The sequence below is a fragment of the Echiichthys vipera genome (genome assembly GCF_963691815.1).
Source record: "Echiichthys vipera genome assembly, chromosome: 9".
Taxonomy (NCBI): Eukaryota; Metazoa; Chordata; class Actinopteri; order Perciformes; family Trachinidae; genus Echiichthys; species Echiichthys vipera.
In genome coordinates, this window is record NC_139834.1 from 2,129,587 (window position 1) to 2,152,465 (window position 22,879).

At 47.5% G+C, this 22,879-nt stretch overlaps 1 protein-coding gene across 2 annotated transcripts; it reads right to left on the reverse strand.

Annotated features, from left to right (window-relative positions):
- Positions 1 to 454: 454 nt before the first annotated feature.
- On the reverse strand, positions 455 to 21,476 carry LOC310951767 (suppressor of tumorigenicity 14 protein homolog). Of its 2 annotated transcripts, XR_014593347.1 has the most exons (20): positions 20,889 to 21,476; positions 16,657 to 16,819; positions 15,859 to 15,989; positions 15,695 to 15,765; positions 14,759 to 14,952; positions 14,600 to 14,635; positions 13,811 to 14,039; positions 13,593 to 13,729; positions 11,041 to 11,138; positions 10,852 to 10,952; positions 9,868 to 10,001; positions 9,683 to 9,787; positions 9,281 to 9,388; positions 9,044 to 9,160; positions 7,193 to 7,318; positions 6,894 to 7,077; positions 6,394 to 6,665; positions 5,452 to 5,588; positions 2,458 to 5,255; positions 455 to 2,028 (listed from the first exon to the last, which is right to left on the reverse strand). XR_014593347.1 is itself a non-coding variant. In XM_083920171.1 (19 exons), exons 1-19 carry the CDS (start codon positions 20,928 to 20,930, stop codon positions 5,094 to 5,096), a joined length of 2,547 nt encoding a protein of 848 aa, XP_083776297.1. In that variant the 5' UTR covers positions 20,931 to 21,476; the 3' UTR covers positions 455 to 5,093. The 2 variants fall into 2 exon arrangements, 1 of the variants encoding a protein (XP_083776297.1); XM_083920171.1 differs by having other exon boundaries at positions 455 to 5,255.
- Positions 21,477 to 22,879: the final 1,403 nt, after the last annotated feature.

Here is a 22,879-nt window from a genome sequence, read left to right on the forward strand (position 1 = left end):
CTGGTTTTCGTTTGTTTCTGGTCTTCGTCGAGTAAATATCAGTTTAAATCCACTAGAAGAAGAAGAATTCCTTTATCAGGCAGTGCCCAGGAGATGAGCTGGCACCTCTCCACCCACCAGTCCACGCTCCATTCATGGGCCACACAGGGACTCGAACCCGCGAACCCTCCAGTTCTCAGCCAAGTCACCTATAGACTGTGCTGTTAGCGACTCTCTTGTATTTCTCCATTAACAGTTCATACACAAAAAAAAACTGTCTCGATGGCTTATTTGATGTGTGTAAGTGCCGGAAAAGACCGTGGGATGATTTTGCGCCGGACTTACTCTTTAAGGGGCTCCGGTTCGAGCCCAGAAGCATCAGTGGAGCAAAACGAAATTAGCTAACGGGGAAAACTTTCACAGTTATTCAAAGAAACATGAAAAGAGCCACTTTATGTGAACGTTTACATTTGTTTTCAGATGTTTTATTGCTTGAAAAACATTATAAATTAATCCAGAACATTCATGATTACGTACATTTGTGTCCATGATTTTAAAACAACCTACAAAACTAAAACTACAGCTAATCCGTATTCCTTCCACAGTTCCACAAAATCAGAATAAAAGTTGATTTTAACATTATTTCATACCGCTACCTTCAAGCGTCAGCCTTTTAAATTATATTAATATAACTACATAAACTAAAAACTGGTAATAATCCTGCAACCCGAACTCAAAGTACGACAGACGAGCAAAGCAAAGACGGATGAAAGAGAAAAAACTGTACAAATAAATACATTCAGCAGAAAACGTCACTGCAAAGAGTCAAAACACAAACACAAAAACAGGAAATGTAACAAAAACAGCTGCGTTAAGATCAGGAACGTTCAACAGAGACGACGTTTTTAAGGCATTTTAACACAAAAAATATCTCAGGCAGTTTGATAAACTGTATAAATATAAAACTCTTCTGAAGGCAGCGTTCCTTCTGTTTGATTTTAAAAACTTATCCATGTTTTATTGATTTAATGCAAATGTTTGAAATCGTTTTGTTGGTTAAACTTTTTGCAACTTTTCCCCGTTTTGGATTAAAAAAGCAGATGTTCTGTTAAATATTCATCTCATCTTCAGCCTCTGATCCTGGATCAGGTCTCGGGGGCAGCAGCTCCAGCAGGGACCCCAAACTTCCCTTTCCCGGGCCACATTAACCAGCTCTAACTGGGGGATCCTGAGGCGTTCCCAGGCCAGTGTGGAGATCTAATCTCTCCACCTGGTCCTGGGTCTTCCCCGAGGCCTCCTCCCAGCTGGACGTGCCTGGAACACCTCCCTAGGGAGGCGCCCAGGGTTCATCCAGACCAGATGATCCTGAACCACCTCAACTGGCTCCTTTCAACACAAAGGAGCAGCGGCTCTACTCCGAGTTCCTCACGGATGCTGAACTTCTCCCCCTCTCTCTAAGGGAGACTCCAGACCCCCTCCTGAGGAAACACATTTCAGACGCTTCTCCCCCTCTGTTAAATATTGATAACGTGTAAATAAAAAAATCAGATGAGCTGGTGTTTAGCTTCTATTGTGGTGAATCCCTAGAGGACCGAGGATGGTTCCCTGAGGAGCTCCTTCCTGAAAGTTTCATGAAACTTAACAGGTCATTGGAGGCTATTTGTCAAATAAACAGACAGTTAAATGGCTCGTTATGAACCCTGAGCTTTTCAGGAAATCCAGACCCACATCTATCTAGACCAAGGGTGTCACAGTGATCCAGTAAAGAGTCGCTGTGGCTGCAGGTTTTCATTCCAACCAATCAAAAACACACCTGGTCCAACAAATCAACTGTGTGAAGACAGTTCAGGTGATTGAGTAAGTCGAGTCAGGTGTGTTCTTGATTGGTTGGAATGAAAACCTGCAGCCACACGGCCCTTTACTGGATCACTTTGACACCCCTGATCTAGACCCTACATCTGGATAGATGTGGTTCTAGATTTCCTGCAACGAGCGATAGACAGTCTCCAACTGAAGGGGCGGCACCAACGCATGCATTTCACAATACCACTGCACAAATTTGGAAAGCACCACAACCAAGCGGATTTTCTCCAAATCCCTTTGAGCAGGTTCCCTCCTCTAAAATCAGTTTGTCGTATATTCATTCATTCATCTTCAACCGCTTGTCCCTGTCGGGGTCGGAGGGGGCTGCAGCCGATCCCAGCTGACATCGGGCGTGAGGCGGGGTCCACCCTGGACAGGACGCCAGTCTATCACAGAGTTTGTCGTATATGTAATATAAAAATTTAACTATAGCCTCGTGAGACCATCCGGATCGCTGAGCTCCATTGGACCCTGAGCTTTTCAGGAAATCCAGACCCACATCTATCCAGACCCTACGTCTGGATAGATGTGGGTCTGGATTTCCTGTAACGAGCGATAGACCGTCCCCAACTGAAGGGGCGGCACCAACGCGTGCATTTCACAATACCACTGCACGAATTTGGAAAGCACTACAACCAATCAGAGCGATGAACAAGGTGACGTATCAAGCTGAGTTACGCCCGCCCATAAGTAGAGCAAATTAAAATTAGCTAGCGGTGTGTCTGGACTTCCAGCTGACCGAGGACGGCTCCCTGAGGAGCTCCTTTATGAATGTTTAATAAAACCTGAACGTTTTTTTTGGTAATTTTTACGATTTTTCTGGGTTAATTGTTGGTGAGGAAACCCCGGATAAGCCCCGACGTTTCAGGTTTACTGCAACAACCTCACACCTGAAAAAGTACTTCTTATTGACAGTTAGCTGGATCAGCACCAAGGTGTATCAAACATGAGTTAATTATTTTGTGTTTTGGGCACCAATAAAGAAATGCAATACAATAATTGCTGCATTCATGCTACAAAAAGTGAAAATCATCTAAAACTATTCAACTATAACGGGTAAAATATCTTCTACTTCTATTTATCGATAAAAACAGGCTTTAAAATATAAAATAGGATAAACAACAAATCCAAATTTAGTCTGGAACAGAATGAGCAAAAGAAATACATCAGGTTAAAACACTTGAATGCATTTCAATGATGCAATAAATTACAAATCAATTGTATTTATCAATAAAGTCTCAGCCAATTTCATGAACTACGGTTAAATGTTCTATTTAAGATGAATAATGAAGGATTTGTCGTACAATTTAATGTACAAAGTTAGTTTTTTTTGTTTAATTTTATGGTTGGATGATGTTTAAAGTGGTTCCCCAGTTTAAAATTAAATATTATGAAGTTATAAATTCAGAGTTCGAACTCGTTCTTCCTGATTAACTCCAGTGACGACTGTCGCTCTACGCTGATGACACCCTGCTCTTCTGAGTAAATCAGCCAAACGCAAACTGTCCAACCATTAGAAACACTACAAATATAAGTTTGAAGCTGGAGTATTTTCTTTTTCTTTTCCTTTTTGCCCTGAGAATATTTGCATCATCATTATTTACAACACAGCGAAGCTTCAGGAGGAAACGCAAACGTCACTTTCTGCTTCTACAAAGTCGTTCGTATCCAAACGTGTGCATGAGAAAATCCCGGCTTCCCATCATGAGAGTGATTTATTTTTCGTCTTTCTCGCAGAAGCAGAGAGACACTGAGGCCGCTAATCTTTTAACTCTGTTGACTAAAGATCACAACTCCATCATCTCGACGTGAGGAACAGCATTAACATGTTTTTTTTAATGTAATGGACTCCGAATGTGTTGAATAATTAGGGGCTGGGTGTTTTTCTGCATGGTTCATCCGTTCATCCAGTGGTTGCTCCTAGGGCGACTGTGGCTCAGAGGCACAGTGGGTCGTCCTCCATTCAAGAGATTGGCGGTTCGATCCCCACCGCCCCCTGTCCACATGTCGAAGTGTCCTTGGGCAAGACACTGAACCCTGAATTGCTCCCCGTGGTGTGAATGGTCAGATTAGATGGTCTGTAGATGTCCACGGCCATCAGTGTGAATGTGACAAACACTGTGAAGCGCCCTGAGTAGTCAGAAGACTAGAAAGGCGCTTTAGTACAAGTCCATTTACCGCAGTTTTTTGTAACCGCAGTCCAGGGTATAATCCGATTTCAGCAGTCATGTGTGGACAGGAAAACCGAGGAAAACCATTTGACGTCTCACTGTGCGATGGTAAACAGTCAGTTGTATCCATGGTGACTTGTGACCAGCTGATGGAGTTGCTTTATGGAAGACCTCGCCAAAAACACCCTGCTGCTATTCAGCAACTTCTCAGCCCTTAGTGTGAGTCTCTTGGCGGCTCTGAGGTCATTTCCTGTGCGCCTGTTGGGACGTAGAATAAAGAAGGAGGGACCATGCGCGGACATTTAAAACAATGGCGGTGAAAGGTTCACGTTGGTGTGATGCGGAGGTGGAGTGTTTACTGCAGATTTGGTCGATGAAAAGATTCAAAAACAGTCGACAAGACGCACAAAAACTCCGAGGTCTACGGAAAGATCTGGAAACAAAGCCACGCATCGCCATGACGTCATCAACGCGTGTGACGTGTTACGGCGTGATGACGTATAGGCAGCAAGAAGCATTCTCCGAGGCCCAGGTAGTGTGAGTACAAACGGGCCTGGAGGGGGGGACAAGGACCCTAAAGCACGGGGCACGGGACGGAGGCACAGTGGGAGGGCGCCCTTAGACTCAGGTGTGTTGGGGTAGGGAGAAACCTAAAACATGCAGCAGGAGACCGGCTCTCCAGGACCGGAGTTGCCCGCCGCTGGTGTCGGGCAGAAGAGTCAGAGAATAAACGTGTCCATGCTCCTTGAATCTTCATCACTTCTTGTGTGCAGGTGATTGGCTATATACATGTACATGGTGTTACGTAGAGCACAGTTGCATCATCTTTGTGCGACTTTAGGTGGCGAACACACTAAATGTTACTGCTGTGATTCATTATGACACTAAAAGAAGTCGATGGAGTTGTGATCTCAGTGTCACTCACCTGCGCTCAGCTTCTGCTTCGTTGATTCGTAGAAAACATGTTTTGTAAATTTGAAAAAAGCAACAAAAAGACTTTTCAAAGAGTCCCTGAAACAGTCACATTCATCTGCAGTCGTAAGTATCCATGAGAAACAGCCGCCGCCCCGCGCTCGGCCGCTACACGCCGCTGTTCTCCTTTATCCAGCTGCGGTATTTGGTGACCCGGGTGTAGACGCCGGGTTTGTTCCTGCGAGCGCAGCCGTCGCCCCAGCTCACGACGCCGGCCAGTGAGACCCGCCCACTGGGGCCGGTGACGGACAGCGGCCCGCCGGAGTCGCCCTGAGGGTCGGAGGAACAGCAGAGCCAATCAGAGAGCTTCAAACTGACACGGCTCATGTTTTTCTGACGTGTTCAGTCGATACACAAACACAGTAAATCCTCATTAACATTGTTAATAATATTATTGTAATGATAATTATGAGATGTAACTATGAGTCATCGTGAGTTGATGCCTGGTGCGGTGCCATAGCGTTACCTGACAGGCGTCCACGCCTCCTTTGAGGACGCCGGCACACAGCATCCTGTCCGTGACCTCGTCGTCCATCAGACTCTTACACACCGTGCTGTTGATGATCCGGACCTCCGCCTTCTGCAGGATGGTCGCCGCGAGGCCTGACGCACGGAGAGACGAGTTTGAGACCAAACCAACATTTTAAACAGACAAAGCCTGAACACTGAGCGAAGAGGCGGAGCGAAGAGGCGGAGCTGGAGGCGGAGCGAAGAGGCGGGGTGAAGAGGCGGGGTGAAGAGGCGGAGCGAAGAGGCGGGGTGAAGAGGCGGGGGGAAGAGGCGGAGCGAAGAGGCGGGGTGAAGAGGCGGAGCTGGAGGCGGGGCGAAGAGGCGGCTGAAGAGGCGGAGCTGGAGGCGGGGCGAAGAGGCGGAGCGAGGAGGCGGAGCGAAGAGGCGGAGCGAAGAGGCGGGGCGAAGAGGCGGGGCGAAGAGGCGGGGGTAAGAGGCGGGGGAAGAGGTGCGCAGAGGCGGAGCAAAGAGGCGGAGCGGAGAGCGGAGCAAAGAGGCGGGGCTAAGAGGCGGAGCAGAGAGCGGAGCAAAGAGGCAGAGCAAGAGGCGGGGCGAAGAAGCGGAGGGACGAGGCGAGGCGGAGCAAAGAGGCGAGGCGGAGCAAAGAGGTGGAGCAAAGAGGCGGAGCGAGGAGGCGGAGCGAGGAGGCGGGGCGAAGAGGCGAGCGCAGAGGCGGAGCAGAGACGGAGCAAAGAGGCAGAGCGAAGAGGCGGAGCTGGAGTGAATTCAAACAACAACCACATTTTCTTCGGCGAATGTTTCGTCAAACACTACCTGTCAGTCAAACAGTGTGGGCGGGACGTTCACGGTCGCCCCTAGCAACCAAAATCAACCTCAGAGACATGAGGCATCCTGCGAACGTTGCCGAACACACCGCTGCCACCCCGTGTCGACTCACCTCCCTCTCTGGTGGCGCCCCAGCCGGTGATCCACGCCTCTCGGCCTGCTGGGAAGTGGTAGGTGGCGGAGGGCAGGCAGATGGGCCAGATGTTCTGGTTGAGGGTGACGTTGGCGTCCAGCTCCATCAGAGCGATGTCGTTGTCGTAAGAAAAGGCGTTGTAGTCCTCGTGAGCGACGATCCGCCTCACGTTCCTCCTCACCGTCCACTCGCTGGTCTGACTCTGCACGTGCAGACCCAGCAGGGCCTCCCATTGGTCCGCCTGGGAGTACCTGCATCAACACACGCCCGAGAGGTCAGAGGTCAAACTTTATATCAGCAGAACAGGAGAGTGATCTGAGGGGTCTACGTCAGACCGACGTGTGTTTGTGTGTGTGTGTGTATGTATATCTATCCATCCATCCTTTAAGGCTTAACGCTCTCAGTTCTTAGTGATGTGGAGCAGGAAAGTGCAGCACTGTTACGTCTGAGATGGTTTAGATGATATCTGGAGCTCTTACTTGTTGGGTCCGTTGTCCTGGACGCAGTGAGCGGCGGTCAGCAGCCAGCGGTTGCTCAACACCGACGCTCCGCACACGTGACCCGTCCCCCTGATGTGGAGGCTGACCTGCCAGGGCCACTCGCCCTCCCGGGACGCCTGGCCGCCGACGATACGAGAGCTCCGGTACGGCCGCGTCCCGCACTCTGACAACACACAAACACAGACACGACTACAGAAATCTACAGCAGAGTTATTTTATTAAACCTACAATGTGTGTGTGTGTGCAAGTGTGTGTGTGTGTGTGTGTGGTGAACTTACGGCAGTCGTCCTCGTCGGAGCCGTCCTCGCAGTCCTGCTCTCCGTCACACTCTGGGTTCAGTTTGCTGATGCAGCGTCCGGTTCTGCAGCGGAAGGTGAACTCCGAACACTGCTGCAGCACCAGAGCTGAACCACAGGAGACACACGGAGTCAGTCCAGCGTCCAAAACATACACGAGAGGTGAGACACACGAGAGGTGAGACACAAGAGGTGCGACACAAGACCACAGGAGACACACGAGAGGTGCGACACAAGACCACAGGAGACACACGAGAGGTGAGACACGAGACCACAGGAGACACACGAGAGGTGAGACACAAGACCAGAGGAGACACACGAGAGGTGAGACACAAGACCACAGGAGACACACGAGAGGTGAGACACAAGACCACAGGAGACACACGAGAGGTGAGACACAAGACCACAGGAGGCCGCAGTTCTTTTCTCCAAAAATGGACGTCCACGAGAGGCGGTCTTGTCTTCGAGAGGCGGTCTCGTCTTCGAGAGGCGGTCTCGTCTTCGAGAGGCGGTCTCGTCTTCGAGAGGCGGTCTCGTCTTCGAGAGGCGGTCTCGTCCACCAGAGGCGGTTACGTGGCAACACTAGATTTGCGCTCTCTCTTGCGAGACTCGCTTCTTGATGACACGACCACAACCATCTACGTTTAACCATTCAAGATCAACGCCTAACGTTAAAGACGCTAAAGACGCCCTGTTATTCTAGTTTTCAGGGTCGTATTTGTATTTACCAGTCAGCTACAGGAAGTTCACATGCTTTGATCTTTAAAGAACACATTATAGTTCTCATCATTGCTGCATCGGAGATGTGTCGGCAAAAATCTCGAGCGCCGATTCGTCTCTTATCCGAGGCTTTCGTCAGTGATTTTTAAAACTCTATCCCGTCTTAAATCTGACGTAACAGCCCTTCAAAATACTATTTCCGGGACCAAATGTTGTCCGTCGAACAAAGCGGTCGAACCTGTGAACTTTTACGATCACCTCTTTCTTCAGTGAGGCGTCTTTTCATGGATGTAAAAGCGGTAAAATGACTTTTCTGTCATTTCTTTAACTCAGATCTGTTCAGACAAAGGCGAACACGGCACTACTGCGTTGTAGAAACACAAAGGAAATAGTACTTTGAAAGGGCGTTTCGTCACGACTAAGGGCGCACTCACACTGTCCTTCAGCACCGCGCCAAAACAGGTTTTTCGGGTCAAGCCTAGTGTGTTTGACCAGTGTGAGTGCACCCGCTCCGAGCATAACTGCGGCCAGCTGGCCGTCCATGGCCCGTTTGGGAGAGGTGGGCTTTAGTAAAGCACGTTTGCACATGTACGAGCACGAGCGTGTGCACGTGTACGAGCACGAGGCCTACGGCGGCTCTGAGGTCATTTCCTGTGCGCCTGTTGGGACGTAGAGAAAAGAAGGAGGGACCATGCGCGGACATTTCAAACAATGGCGGTGAAAGGTTCACGTTGGTGTGATGCGGAGGTGGAGTGTTTACTGCAGATTTGGTCGATGAAAAGATTCAAAAACAGTCGACAAGACGCACAAAAACTCCGAGGTCTACGGAAAGATCTGGAAACAAAGCCACGCATCGCCATGACGTCATCAATGCGTGTGACGTGTTACGGCGTGATGACGTATAGGCAGCAAGAAGCATTCTCCGAGGCCCAGGTAGTGTGAGTACAAACGGGCCTGGAGGGGGGACAAGGACCCTAAAGCACGGGGCACGGGACGGAGGCACAGTGTGAGGGCGCCCTAAAGGTCTTTGACTGAACAGGAGCATCAGCGACATGTGACAACAGAAAGATGGTTCATTCTTGTTTTTAGGCACTTTAAAGCCTCGTTTCTTACATTTTTCACACGTGGACTCGTCCGAACCGTCGGCGCAGTCGTCTTTCCCGTTGCACCTGAGCTTCTCGGGGACGCAGCGGCCGTTTCTGCAGGAAAACTCTCCCGGTTTGCATTTTACTGTGGAGAAAAGCAAAACCGTTTCTAACCTTCAGATACCTTTGACCGCAGCACGAAGAGACGCCGTTCATCACGTCTGGATGATTCGACCTCCACTCGTGAACCGTGAGTTTAACCCACCACAGTCGTCCTCGTCAGAGTTGTCTCCACAGTCATCGACCCCGTCGCACGCCCAGAACTGTGGTTTACAGCGGCCGTTTTTACACTTCATCTGCGACGCCTCGCACGCTGAGCAGAGACACAGAAAAACAACAGCATGTGAGTGCGTCCGTTAATACTGTCTCGCTTCCTGTCTGAGCCATGAGCCCATTGGTTCCTACTGAAGGTACTCAGGGCTTGGTCGTAGGTCATGTTTCATTGCTGTGATTGGTCGTAGGTCACGTTTGGTTGCTGTGATTGGTCGTAGGTCACGTTTGGTTGCTGTGATTGGTCGTAGGTCACGTTTGGTTGCTGTGATTGGTCGTAGGTCACGTTTCGTTGCTGTGATTGGTAGTAAAACCAGCGTCGGTGGTCTGGACTCACTGCAGTTGTCCTCGTCGCTCCCGTCTCCACAGTCGTTCCAGCCGTCACAGTGCAGCGTCTGGTTGATGCACAGGTTGTTGGTGCACTGGAACCTTCCAGGACAAGCTGATCGAAGACAATAAACACTTAGGAAGGGAAGCTAAAACTGAAGGTATGTAAAGGTGGTAGGATCAAAGAAATCTTACGATTAGTCGGGACGAAGGCTTCGTACTCGGCGGTGAAACCCTGGTTGACGTAGGACGAGTCTGAGATGAATTTGATGGTCATCACGTTGCTTCGGCTGGTGACCACAGTGCTCCGGGGTTTACTGCCACACAGCCTACAACAGAGACCAGAGTCTGACTGATAACCTTCAATATTTAGAGCGTCATCATCAGCATCATCATCATCATCATCATCATCATCAGCATCAGAAGCCGGTGTGGTGGACTAACCCAACCTCCAGTCTCAAGTCCTCAAACTTTGGACTTTGATTTTCACTTATTATACTTTTCTAATGATAACGACTTGTTTAACCTCCAAAACAAGTTTAAGGGCGCACTCCCACTGTGCCTCCGAATCGTGCCTAAAGTCTGGTTCCTTTGACCAGTGTGAGTGCAACCGTACCACGTCTAGGAGCGGCACGCTTGCCGTCCACGGCCCGTTTGGGAGAGGTGGGCTTTAGTAAAGCACGTTTGCACGTGTACGAGCACGAGGCCTACGGCGGCTCTGAGGTCATTTCCTGTGCGCCTGTTGGGACATAGAAAAAAGAAGGAGGGATCTTTTCTACGGTAAGATCTGGAAACAAAGCCACGCATCGCCATGACGTCATCAACGCGTGTGACGTGTTACGGCGTGATGACGTATATAGGCAGCAAGAAGCATTCTCCGAGGCCCAGGTAGTGTGAGTACAAACGGGCCTGGAGGGGGGGACAAGGACCCTAAAGCACGGGGCGCGGGACGGAGGTACAGTGGGAGGGCGCCCTTAGACTCTGGACTTATTCCTACAGGAGGTACCCAGGGCTTGGTTGTAGGTCACGTGTCGTTACTGTCAGGACCGCCTGTCCCCCGCCACGACATAAAGAGGGTTAAAAGATCAAGACTTTGGCAAAGAGGCTTCATATGGGAGTGAGTGCACTCACCCTGTTAATGTTGTAATAACTGAATCATTAGGAAGAATGATGTCTGACCTTTTCCCGTTGACTTCCACGTAATCTTTGCTGCACTGGCCGCTCGACTTCCCCAACAGGAAGTTGTTGAACTGAACCTTCACAAACTTTTCTTTCGAGGCCTGAAAAACGAAAAATACAGAACAAACAAATACACAAACACGAACCTTCACGTGTTGTTCTCACTGAAACACTGAAGCGTGGACTGACCTCGATGTTCCAGACGCAGGTGGTTCTCGGAGGATAGTTGGAGGGAAAGAAAGGCGAGGAGAAAGAGCCTTTGTCTCCCGTCAGCGCACCGCCACACTCTGAACGACAGGACGGAGAGTTCACACCAGCGTTAGACGACGTCACGCATCAACAACAGGACTTTTATAACGTCACGCATCAACAACAGGACTTTTATAACGTCACGCATCAACAACAGGACTTTTATAACTTCCTGCATCAACAACAGGACTTTTATAACTTCCTGCATCAACAACAGGACTTTTATAACTTCCTGCATCAACAACAGGACTTTTATAACGTCACGCATCAACAACAGGACTTTTATAACTTCCTGCATCAACAACAGGACTTTTATAACGTCACGCATCAACAACAGGACTTTTATAACGTCACGCATCAACAACAGGACTTTTATAACGTCACGCATCAACAACAGGACTTTTATAACGTTGTGCATCAACAACAGGACTTTTATAACGTCACGCATCAACAACAGGACTTTTATAACGTCACGCATCAACAACAGGACTTTTATAACGTTGTGCATCAACAACAGGACTTTTATAACTTCACGCATCAAGAACAGGACTTTTATAACGTCACGCATCAACAACAGGACTTTTATAACGTCACGCATCAACAACAGGACTTTTATAACGTCACGCATCAACAACAGGACTTTTATAACGTCACGCATCAACAACAGGACTTTTATAACGTCACGCATCAACAACAGGACTTTTATAACGTCACGCATCAACAACAGGACTTTTATAACGTCACGCATCAACAACAGGACTTTTATAACGTCACGCATCAACAACAGGACTTTTATAACGTCATGCATCAACAACAGGACTTTTATAACCTCCTGCATCAACAACAGGACTTTTATAACGTCACACATCAACAACAGGACTTTTATAACGTCACGCATCAACAACAGGACTTTTATAACTTCCTGCATCAACAACAGGACTTTTATAACGTCACGCATCAACAACAGGACTTTTATAACGTCACGCATCAACAACAGGACTTTTATAACTTCCTGCATCAACAACAGGACTTTTATAACGTGACGCATCAACAACAGGACTTTTATAACGTCACGCATCAACAACAGGACTTTTATAACGTCATGCATCAACAACAGGACTTTTATAACGTCATGCATCAACAACAGGACTTTTATAACTTCCTGCATCAACAACAGGACTTTTATAACGTCACGCATCAACAACAGGACTTTTATAACGTCATGCATCAACAACAGGACTTTTATAACTTCCTGCATCAACAACAGGACTTTTATAACGTCACGCATCAACAACAGGACTTTTATAACGTCATGCATCAACAACAGGACTTTTATAACGTCACGCATCAACAACAGGACTTTTATAACTTCCTGCATCAACAACAGGACTTTTATAACGTCACGCATCAACAACAGGACTTTTATAACGTCACGCATCAACAACAGGACTTTTATAACTTCCTGCATCAACAACAGGACTTTTACAACGTGACGCATCAACAACAGGACTTTTATAACGTCACGCATCAACAACAGGACTTTTATAACGTCATGCATCAACAACAGGACTTTTATAACGTCATGCATCAACAACAGGACTTTTATAACTTCCTGCATCAACAACAGGACTTTTATAATTTCCTGCATCAACAACAGGACTTTTATAACGTCACGCATCAACAACAGGACTTTTATAACGTCACGCATCAACAACAGGACTTTTATAACGTCACGCATCAACAACAGGACTTTTATAACGTCACGCATCAACAACAGGACTTTTATAACGTCACGCATCGACAACAGGACTTTTATAACGTCACGCATCAACAACAGGACTTTTATAACGTCACGCATCAACAACAGGACTTTTATAACTTCCTGCATCAACAACAGGACTTTTATAACTTAAAGCATCAACAACAGGACTTTTATAACGTCACGCATCAACAACAGGACTTTTATAACTTCACGCATCAACAACAGGACTTTTATAACGTCAAGCATCAACAACAGGACTTTTATAACGTCACGCATCAACAACAGGACTTTTATAACTTCCTGCATCAACAACAGGACTTTTATAACTTCACGCATCAACAACAGGACTTTTATAACGTCACGCATCAACAACAGGACTTTTATAACTTCCTGCATCAACAACAGGACTTTTATAACTTCCTGCATCAACAACAGGACTTTTATAACTTTTTTAATCGTATTTTAAGACTAAATGTTGAATTTAAAGTTATATATTAAGACTAAATGTTGAATTTAAGTCATATTTTAAGACAAATTTAGAATTTAAGTCGTATTTTAAGACTAAAAGTTGAAATTTAAGTCTTATTTTGATGCCAAAACACTAAAAGTCTTTCAATAACAGAAAGAATAACAAAGTGTGATGATGCTTCATAAATTCAGGAGAAAAACGTGAGAGGAAGTTTAAAAATACGCGTTTGTGAAGTGAAACTAGTGGAACTTGCGGTCGTACTTTGCTGCGTCGCAGGGATCTGGGAGTAGTTGGCTCTGAAGCCGGGGAAGTTCTTCTCCTCGCTGGTGATCAGCGTCAACAACAGGACGTTCCCGGAGGACAGGAAGGACAGAGAGTCGTGAGGGTATCCGCACTGTCTGCGGAGAAACACGCAAACACGTCAGCGTCACATTCTGCACCTGGAAGACGCGACTAAAGCACCGGCGCGCGCGTCTCACTCTGTCAGGATGCGCTGCGCTATCGGAGCCAGGGAGTCGTAGATCTGGATGAAGTCCTGCTGACAGTCGTCCTCCAGGATCAGGGTGTGGAAGTCCAGCAGGACGCGGTGGCCCGGGTCGGCCCTCAGGCGCCACTGCAGGTAGACGTTCGGCGGGTACGAGGAGTCGGGGAACCCCGGAGACTGCACGATTCCTGGCTTACTGACGTGAAGGTTGAACGACTTTTTCACTGCGAATGAAAACAAAGAAAATGTGTTTTTTAATGAATAAAACACGAACTTCACGTGAGAAACACGACACCTGTGCGCTAGCAGAGCGGAAGCTATCGTAAAAACATCGCAAATGGTCGTAAAGTCAAAAGTCGTAGCATTTTAATACTAAAAGTCGTAGTTTCAGACTAAAAGTCGTAGTATTTTCAGACTAAAGTCGTAGTATTTTCAGACTAAAGTCGTAGTATTTTCAGACTAAAGTCGTAGTATTTTCAGAGTAAAAGTCGTAGTATTTTCACACTAAAAGTCGTATTTTCAGAGTAAAAGTCGTAGTATTTTCAGAGTAAAAGTCGTAGTATTCTCAGACTAAAGTCGTAGTGTTTCAGACTAAAAGTCGTAGTGTTTCAGACTAAAAGTCGTAGTATTTTCAGACTAAAAGTCGTATTTTAAGACTTTTTAATAAAAAGTTAAAGCAAAAAAAGGGTATGAGGTTTTGTTCCAGTCTCAAGCTTTTACTTTGAAAGAACAGTAGGTAAATGATTCTGTGATGACAAAGTGAACAGAACTGAAGAGTCCTCACCGTACAGCGTCTTCCTGGACATGCGTGGGTCCAACGCTGTGGACAGAGATTCAAACTAAGCTTTATTTAAACTCAACAAACACTTTTAAACGCATCTGTAATGAACACTTCCTGTCCCCTGTACACATGAGTCCCGCGTGAGTCTCCGCGCCATCGAACCTCGTGAGACGACGTTGTTGACGTTGAGCGGGTCCGTGGGTTTCAGCAGCAGGCGTCCGTGTCGGCCCGCCGGACTTCCTGCGCCCGGCTCCAGAGACTCGATGGCTCGGTCCAGAGAGTCCTCCTGGAGGACGTGGACGTCAAACTCGGACTGGTAATACGCCACGACGCTGTCGCCGCCGCCGTCCCCCTCACTGCGGAGACACAGAGAGGACGAAGGGAGGGACGGAGCGTGAGGAGGAAATACAACTCTGTCCGTCATCGTCACAAACATGAAAACAGACGTTTACCTGATACTTCGGACTAATAGTCATAGTATTGTGCGTCTGTGTGTGTGTGTGTGCATGCTTGTGTGTGTGTGTGCGTGCGTCTGCGTTTGTGCTGCGCGTGTGTGTGTCAGTGTGTGTGCGTGCGTCTGCGTGTGTGTCTGCGTGTGTGCGTCTGCGTGTGTGCGTCTGCGTGTGTGCGTCTGCGTGTGTGCGTCTGCGTGTGTGCGTCTGCGTGTGTGTGTGCGTGCGTCTGCGTGTGTGTGCACGTGTGCGTGCTTGTGTGTGTGCTCGTGTGTCTGTGCATGCGTGCGTGCGTGCGTGCGTGCATGTGTATGCGCGTGTGTGTGTATGTGTGCGTGCGTGTGTGTGTGCGCGTGTGTGTGTCTGCGTGTGTGTTTGTGTCTGCGCGTGTGTTTGTGTGTGTGTGTGTGTGTGTGTTTGTGCGTGCGTGTGTGTGTGTGTGTGCGTGTGTGCATGTGTATGTGTGTGTGCGTGTGTGTGTGTGTGTCTGTGCCTGTGCGTGTGCGTGTGTGTGTGCGTGTGTGTGTGTGTGTGTGTGTGTGTGTGTGTGCCTGTGCGTGCGTGCGTGCGTGCGTGCGTGTGTGTGTGTGCGTGCGTGTGTGTGTGCGTGTGTGTGTGTGTGTGCCTGTGTGCGTGTGTGATGTACCTGAAGGCCTGCACGCTGGAGCCTTTGAAGGACTTCGCCAGCACAGAGTTCTTGGAGTAAATCAGTTCCAGCTGAAACATAAAAAGTCAAACTCGGCGTAAACGAACCACGAGACACGGACGACAGGAAGCAGCGGCGGGTCCACGGGCTCAGGTGAGTCTCACCTGCCGGCTGACCAGAGACGCCAGGTGTTGAAACTTGGCGCTGTCGGGTTCCTCATACGCCGCCATGAAAGGCTGGTTCTGGATCCCCATGGAGCCGATGTAGACCTTCTTCACCCTGACGTCGCTGCGGACTGAACAGAGACGGATCATCTTACAATCATCACGGTTACGACCGTTCTCAAGTCACAAAGTTCTTCTTCTCTTTAATAAAAACTGTTGTAACTGATAAAAACAGCATCATTCAGGCCGCAGCGTGTTAAAGGGACAGTTCAGTGTTTTCAGAATACGTTTTACCGCTTTATATCCAAAAGGTCCAGATAACACGGGCAGTGACGACTTTGAAGGAATTAAATGCATTTTTCTTCAGATCCAAGAAGGTGAAGCAAAGTTTCACCAGTTCAGAATCCGACCAAACGTCTCAGATAAGTTGACCTTTGACCTTTGGGATGTAAAATATCATCACTTCATCATGTCATCCTGTTCGACACGTGAGAAGAGTGAGAAAAACGTCCAAAATCATGGACATTTGTGCCAAATTTGAAGAAAATCCCTCCATTGGTTCCTGACACGTCACATTCAGCAGGAAACAGATGGATGGATGTGTGACCTTTGACCTCCAAACTCTAAATCACATCATCTTTGAGTCCAAATGCAACTTTGTGCCAAATTTGAAGAAAATCCTTTAACCACAAACATTAAAACTGGACGAGTTTGGACACAGGACAGGACTTTGGACTCGACGGGTCGTGGACTTTGAGGTGATATCGTGAGTGTGAAGAGTGTTTGAGGTGAACTCACGGTGGAAGTGCCAGACCAGCAGGCCGCTCAGCAGCGCCAAGGCGGCGGCGGCGAGCACCAGACCGAGCCCGATCCACAGCTTCTTCCTGCGGCCGGGTTTCTTCTCCAGGTGCTTCGAGTCTGAGGCGGGCAGGAACTGGAGGGTGGTGTCCCAGTCACTGTCCTGCAGACGGGGACATGAGGGACATGAGGGTCAGGAAGGTCATGAGGGTCAGGAAGGACATGAGGGACATGAGGGTCAGGAAGGACATGAGGGTCAGGGAGGACATGAGGGTCAGGGAGGACCTGAGGGTCAGGGAGGACATGAGGGTCAGGAAGGTCAGGAAGGACGTTCAGGACATGAGGGTCAGGAAGGACATGAAGGACTTAAGGGTCAGGAAGGACATGAGGGACATGAGGGACAGGAAGGACATGAGGGCATGAGGGAGGACATGAGGGTCAGGGAGGACATGAAGGACATGAGGGACAGGAAGGACATGAGGGTCAGGGAGGACATGAGGGACATGAGGGTCAGGAAGGGCATGAGGGACATGAGGGTCAGGAAGGTCATGAGGGACAGGAAGGACATAAAGGACATGAGGGTCAGGGAGGACATGAGGGACATGAGGGTCAGGAAGGACATGAGGGTCAGGAAGGACATGAGGGTCAGGAAGGACATAAAGAACATGAGGGTCAGGGAGGACATGAGGGTCAGGAAGGACATAAAGGACATGAGGGTCAGGAAGGACATGAGGGTCAGGAAGGACATGAGGGTCAGGAAGGACATAAAGGACATGAGGGACATGAGGGTCAAGAAGGACATGAGGGTCAGGAAGGACATAAAGGACATGAGGGTCAAGAAGGACATGAGGGTCAGGAAGGACATGAGGGACATGAGGGCCAGGAAGGACATAAAGGACATGAGGGTCAGAAAGGACATAAAGGACATGAGGGTCAGAATGGACATAAAGGACATGAGGGACATGAGGGACAGGAAGGACATGAGGGTCAGGAAGGACATAAAGGACATGAGGGTCAGGAAGGACATGAGGGTCAGGGAGGACATGAGGGTCAGGAAGGACATGAGGGTCAGGAAGGACATCAGGGTCAGGAAGGACATGAGGGTCAGGAAGGACATAAAGGACATGAGGGCCAGAAAGGACATAAAGGACATGAGGGACAGGAAGGACATGAGGGTCAGGAAGGACATAAAGGACATGAGGGTCAGGGAGGACATGAGGTTCAGGAAGGACATAAAGGACATGAGGGTCAGAAAGGACATAAAGGACATGAGGGTCAGGAAGGACATAAAGGACATGAGGGTCAGGAAGGACATAAAGGACATAAAGGACATGAGGGTCAGGAGGACATAAAGGACATGAGGGTCAGGAAGGTCATGAAGGACACCAGGGACATGAGGGTCAACAGGTTTTCCGTCCCAGCCTTGAAGTGTGTTGACGGTTAAACACCAGCTGCTGTGGATCGAACAGATCAGTGGTTCAGGGTTAAAGCAGGAGTCTCACGCTGATCCAGGGTCCGAGGAAGAACTCCCCTGATCCGACAAATCCACCAGTGGAGTCCGGGGTGTTCTGGCTCGGGTCCCCTTTACTGGGTCAGTGTGAGACTCCCGACTGACCCACGTTCACCTCTTAGAAGTGGACGCAGTGAAACCTGCAGCTCAGCACTGGTTAAGCCTAGCTTAGCACAGGTTTAGCCTAGCTTAGCACAGGTTCAGCCTAGCTTAGCACAGGTTTAGCCTAGCTTAGCCCAGGTGTAGCCTAGTTTAGCACAGGTTTAGCCTAGCTTAGCGCAGGTTTAGCCTAGCTTAGCACAAAGACTGAAGCAGGGGAAATGGTTTCAACGACTGAAGCTTCTGAACCTGAAGCTCTCGAATAAACGGTTTAGAGGTGCAGCTTTACGTCAGTCAGCAGGTGAACAGGGCGTGGATCACACACACACACACATTTAAACACACACACACACACACACACACACACACACACTGAAAGCATTCCTGGAGCAGCAACACCCAGCTTCACTTTTACAATGAAACAGGTTCATGTGTGTGTGTGTGTGTGTGTGTGTGTGTGTGTGTGTGTGTGTGTGTGTGTGTGTGTGTGTGTGTGTGTGTGTGTGTGTGTGTGTGTGTGTGTGTGTGTGTGTGTGATGTTGCAATATTATCATATCTGCCTACAGGAATTTTCAATGAAAAAAAGATTTGTTATTTAAAAGTTAAAGGTTGAATACACACGCTCGTGCTCGTACAAACGTGCTTTACTAAAGCCCACCTCTCCCAAACGGGCCGTGGACGGCAAGCGTGCCGCTCCTAGACGTGGTACAGTTGCACTCACACTGGTCAAAGGAACCAGACTTTAGCCGTGACACGTGCTGGGGCACGGGACGGAGGCACAGTGGGAGTGCGCCCTTACAGACTCAATCTGCCAGACTGCAGCTTTAAATCTGGAGTCAGAGTCCAGATCTGAACCCCAAAGAGAATCTCTGGAAAATCCTCTGCAACAAAGTAAAGTGTAAGAAACCCTCTGCAGTTAGTGAACTGTGTTAGAGACTGAGGGCGCACTCACACTGTCGTTCTGTCCCGGGACAAAACCGTTTTTTCAGCTAAAGCCTAGAACCTTTGACCAGTGTGAGTGCAACCGTACCGCGCATAACTGCCGACAGCGAGCCGTCCACAGCCCGTTTGGGAGAGGTGGGCTTTAGTAAAGCACGTTTGCACGTGTACGAGCACGAGCGTGCGCACGTGAACGAGCATGAGGCCTACGGCGGTTCTGAGGTCATTTCCTGTGCGCCTGTTGAGACGTAGAAAAAAGAAGGAGGGACCATGCGCGGACATTTCAAACAATGGCGGTGAAAGGTTCACGTTGGTGTGATGCGGAGGTGGAGTGTTTACTGCAGATTTGGTCGATGAAAAGATTCAAAAACAGTCGACAAGACGCACAAAAACTCCGAGGTCTACGGAAAGATCTGGAAACAAAGCCACGCATCGCCATGACCTCATCAATGTGTGTGACGTGTTACGGCGTGATGACGTATAGGCAGCAAGAAGCATTCTCCGAGGCCCAGGTAGTGTGAGTACAAACGGGCCTGGAGGGGGGGACAAGGACCCTAAAGCACGGGGCAGGGCACGGAGGCACAGTGGGAGGGCGCCCTGAAGATCTGAGTCCAGGTTCGATCTCTGATGAACGAGGCTGTTTCTGTTTCATTAACTTCACACACAGAACGTTCATGAAGCCACGTGTTTGCTGCTACATTTGAAATTAGACTTTAAATATCTGAGTGTTTCCATGTTACTTCTGTTTATTCTGTGTATTAGTTTAGTTCATCACGCGTCGGTGCAGCAGAGTTAAAGCCGCAGCAGATGTTTTATTAAATATGAACAATTAAAAATAAATATATTAAAGAATAAATCAACTTTTAACGCTTTAAACTCCAGTGAGAGATGATTCAGACGCACCCACAGGAACACTTCAGCTGCTTTAAACACTTTAGGATTATTATTATTAATATTATTATTATTAATATTATTATTATTATTATTTATCACCTTAAAGAGAAACTGCTCCTCTGTTTGGTTTCTCTTCTTTATCTCGGGTGAAACTGACGGACGCCGTGAGGTCGTGATGTCACAGCAGCTTCACGTTACACAGAGACGACCTCAGGACGTGATGTCACAGCGGCGTCACGTTACACAGAGACGACCTCAGGACGTGATGTCACAGCGGCGTCACGTTACACAGAGAGACGACCTCAGGACGTGATGTCACAGCGGCGTCACGTTACACAGAGACGACCTCAGGACGTGATGTCACAGCGGCGTCACGTTACACAGAAACGACCTCAGGACGTTATGAATATTAATAACGTCCTCTATAATAAGAGAAGAAGCTCACATTTAAATTTTTATATAAAGTTATTTTCAGAACAAATGTAAAGATGCAATTTCTTTATAATTTTATTATTTCTTTGTTGTTTTTCACACTTCAGTTTGACTCAAATGACAAATTTAATATTGTTTAAAACTAAAATAACATCAAAACTCTGTAAAATGTCGAACCTGAGAACATTTAACTCATTAATATATATTTATATATTTATTACTATAAAAGGTACAAGTTAATGCTTTTAACTGTGAATTTAAACTTAAACACTGAATAAAATTAAAGTTATTAAAGTTGTTTTGTTTTTGTCTGTTTGATTTTCAGTGTCAATAAAGTTTGAATGAAAGAGAAACTCACCTGAGAGGGACTGAACCTGCGTCCTGAGTCCAGAGGATCCATCTGTGTGTCCCTGTGTGTGGGTCCGTGTGTGTGTGTGTGTGTGTGTGTGTCCGTGTGTGTGTGTGTGTGTCCCTGTGTGTGTGTCTGTGTCCCTGTGTGTGTGTGTGTGTCTGTGTCCCTGAGTGTGCTTCTGTGTGAGAGTGTGTGTGTGTCTGTGTGTGTGTATCCCTGTGTATGCGTGTGTATGTCCCCGTGTGTGTGTGTGAATGTCCCCGTGTGTGTGTGTGCCCGTGTGTGTGTGTGTCCGTGTGTGTGTGTATCCCTGTGTATGCGTGTGGATGTCCCCGTGTGTGTGTGTGTCCGTGTGTGTGCGAGAGAGAGAGAGTGTGTGTGTGTGTCCCTGTGTGTCCGTCGGTGTGTGTGTCCCTGTGTGTGTCCCTGCGTGTGCGAGAGAGAGAGAGAGTGTGTGTGTGTCCCTGTGTGTCCGTCGGTGTGTGTGTGTGTGTGTCCGCGTGTGTGTGTGTGTCCGCGTGTGTGTGTGTGTCCGTGTGTGTGTCGCGGAACCGCGGCTCGGTTCTGCCGCGGAGGAAAGTGAAGCTCGGTCACCGCAGGTAGAGACACACCTGAACTCCCATGATGCAGTGCGCGACAGAAACCTGCGGAACAGGAAGAAGAAGAAGAAGAAGAAGAAGAAGAAAAAGAAGAAAAAGAAGAAGAAGAAGAAGAAGAAGAAAAACGGAAATCTTCGCTGTTTTAATGTTAAAAAGACCCAAAACTGTATAAATTATCCATGTAATGTTCAATTCAATTTCAATATATACGGAATGTATTTATTTTTAGTATTTATGTTTATTTATTTATTGATTTATTATTTACAAAAATACCTAAAATTGTATAAATATGTACCAATAAATGTATTTTTGTACATTATTTACAATAAAACAAAAATACGTGTTTTTGACAGGTTTTTAAATTATTTTAGTATTTCTTTTTATTTATTTATAAATTATATATATTCATATATTCATAATATAGTCATACAGTTACATATTTTTTATTTTTTTAGTATTCATTATTTATTTATTGATTATTTACTAAAAGCTCTAAAGTATATGAATATAGACGGTATGTGTTAAATATACCAATATACCATTATATGTATTTTTGTACATAATTTACAATATTATGTTTGTTTATGTATATTTATTTATTCACAAATAAATAAATGAATTAAATGAATGGGAAATTAAATAGAAAATAATTAAATAAAGCAGCAAATTGTCACATTTTGTCTCATTAATTAAAGCTTAAATTCATATTTTTACATCATTTTAATGGAACATTCATTTATTATTTATTTAATTATAATTTTGGCAGATTTAATTCATTTAAAACAACATTTTAACTTCTCATCTCATCTCATCTTCAGCCTCTTATCCGGGGTCGGGTCTCAGGGGCAGCAGCTCCAGCAGGGGACCCCAAACTTCCCTTTCCCGGGCCACATTAACCAGCTCTAACTGGGGGATCCTGAGGCGTTCCCAGGCCAGTGTGGAGATCTAATCTCTCCACCTGGTCCTGGGTCTTCCCCGAGGCCTCCTCCCAGCTGGACGTGCCTGGAACACCTCCCTAGGGAGGCGCCCAGGGTTCATCCTTACCAGATGATCCTGAACCACCTCAACTGGCTCCTTTCAACGCAAAGGAGCAGCGGCTCTACTCCGAGTTCCTCACGGATGCTGAACTTCTCCCCCTCTCTCTAAGGGAGACTCCAGACCCCCTCCTGAGGAAACACATTTCACACGCTTGGACCTGGACCTGGTTCTTTGGGTCCTGACCCAGCTTTCAGGACCACAGGTGAGGGTAGGAACCAGGACTGAGGGTAGATCCAGAGCTTTGCCTTCCTCAGCTCTCTTTTCATCACAACGGTGCAGTAGAGCGACTGCAGCTCCGCCCCCGCTGCTCCGATTCTCCGGCCAAACTCACGCTCCATCGTCCCCTCACTCGTGAACAAG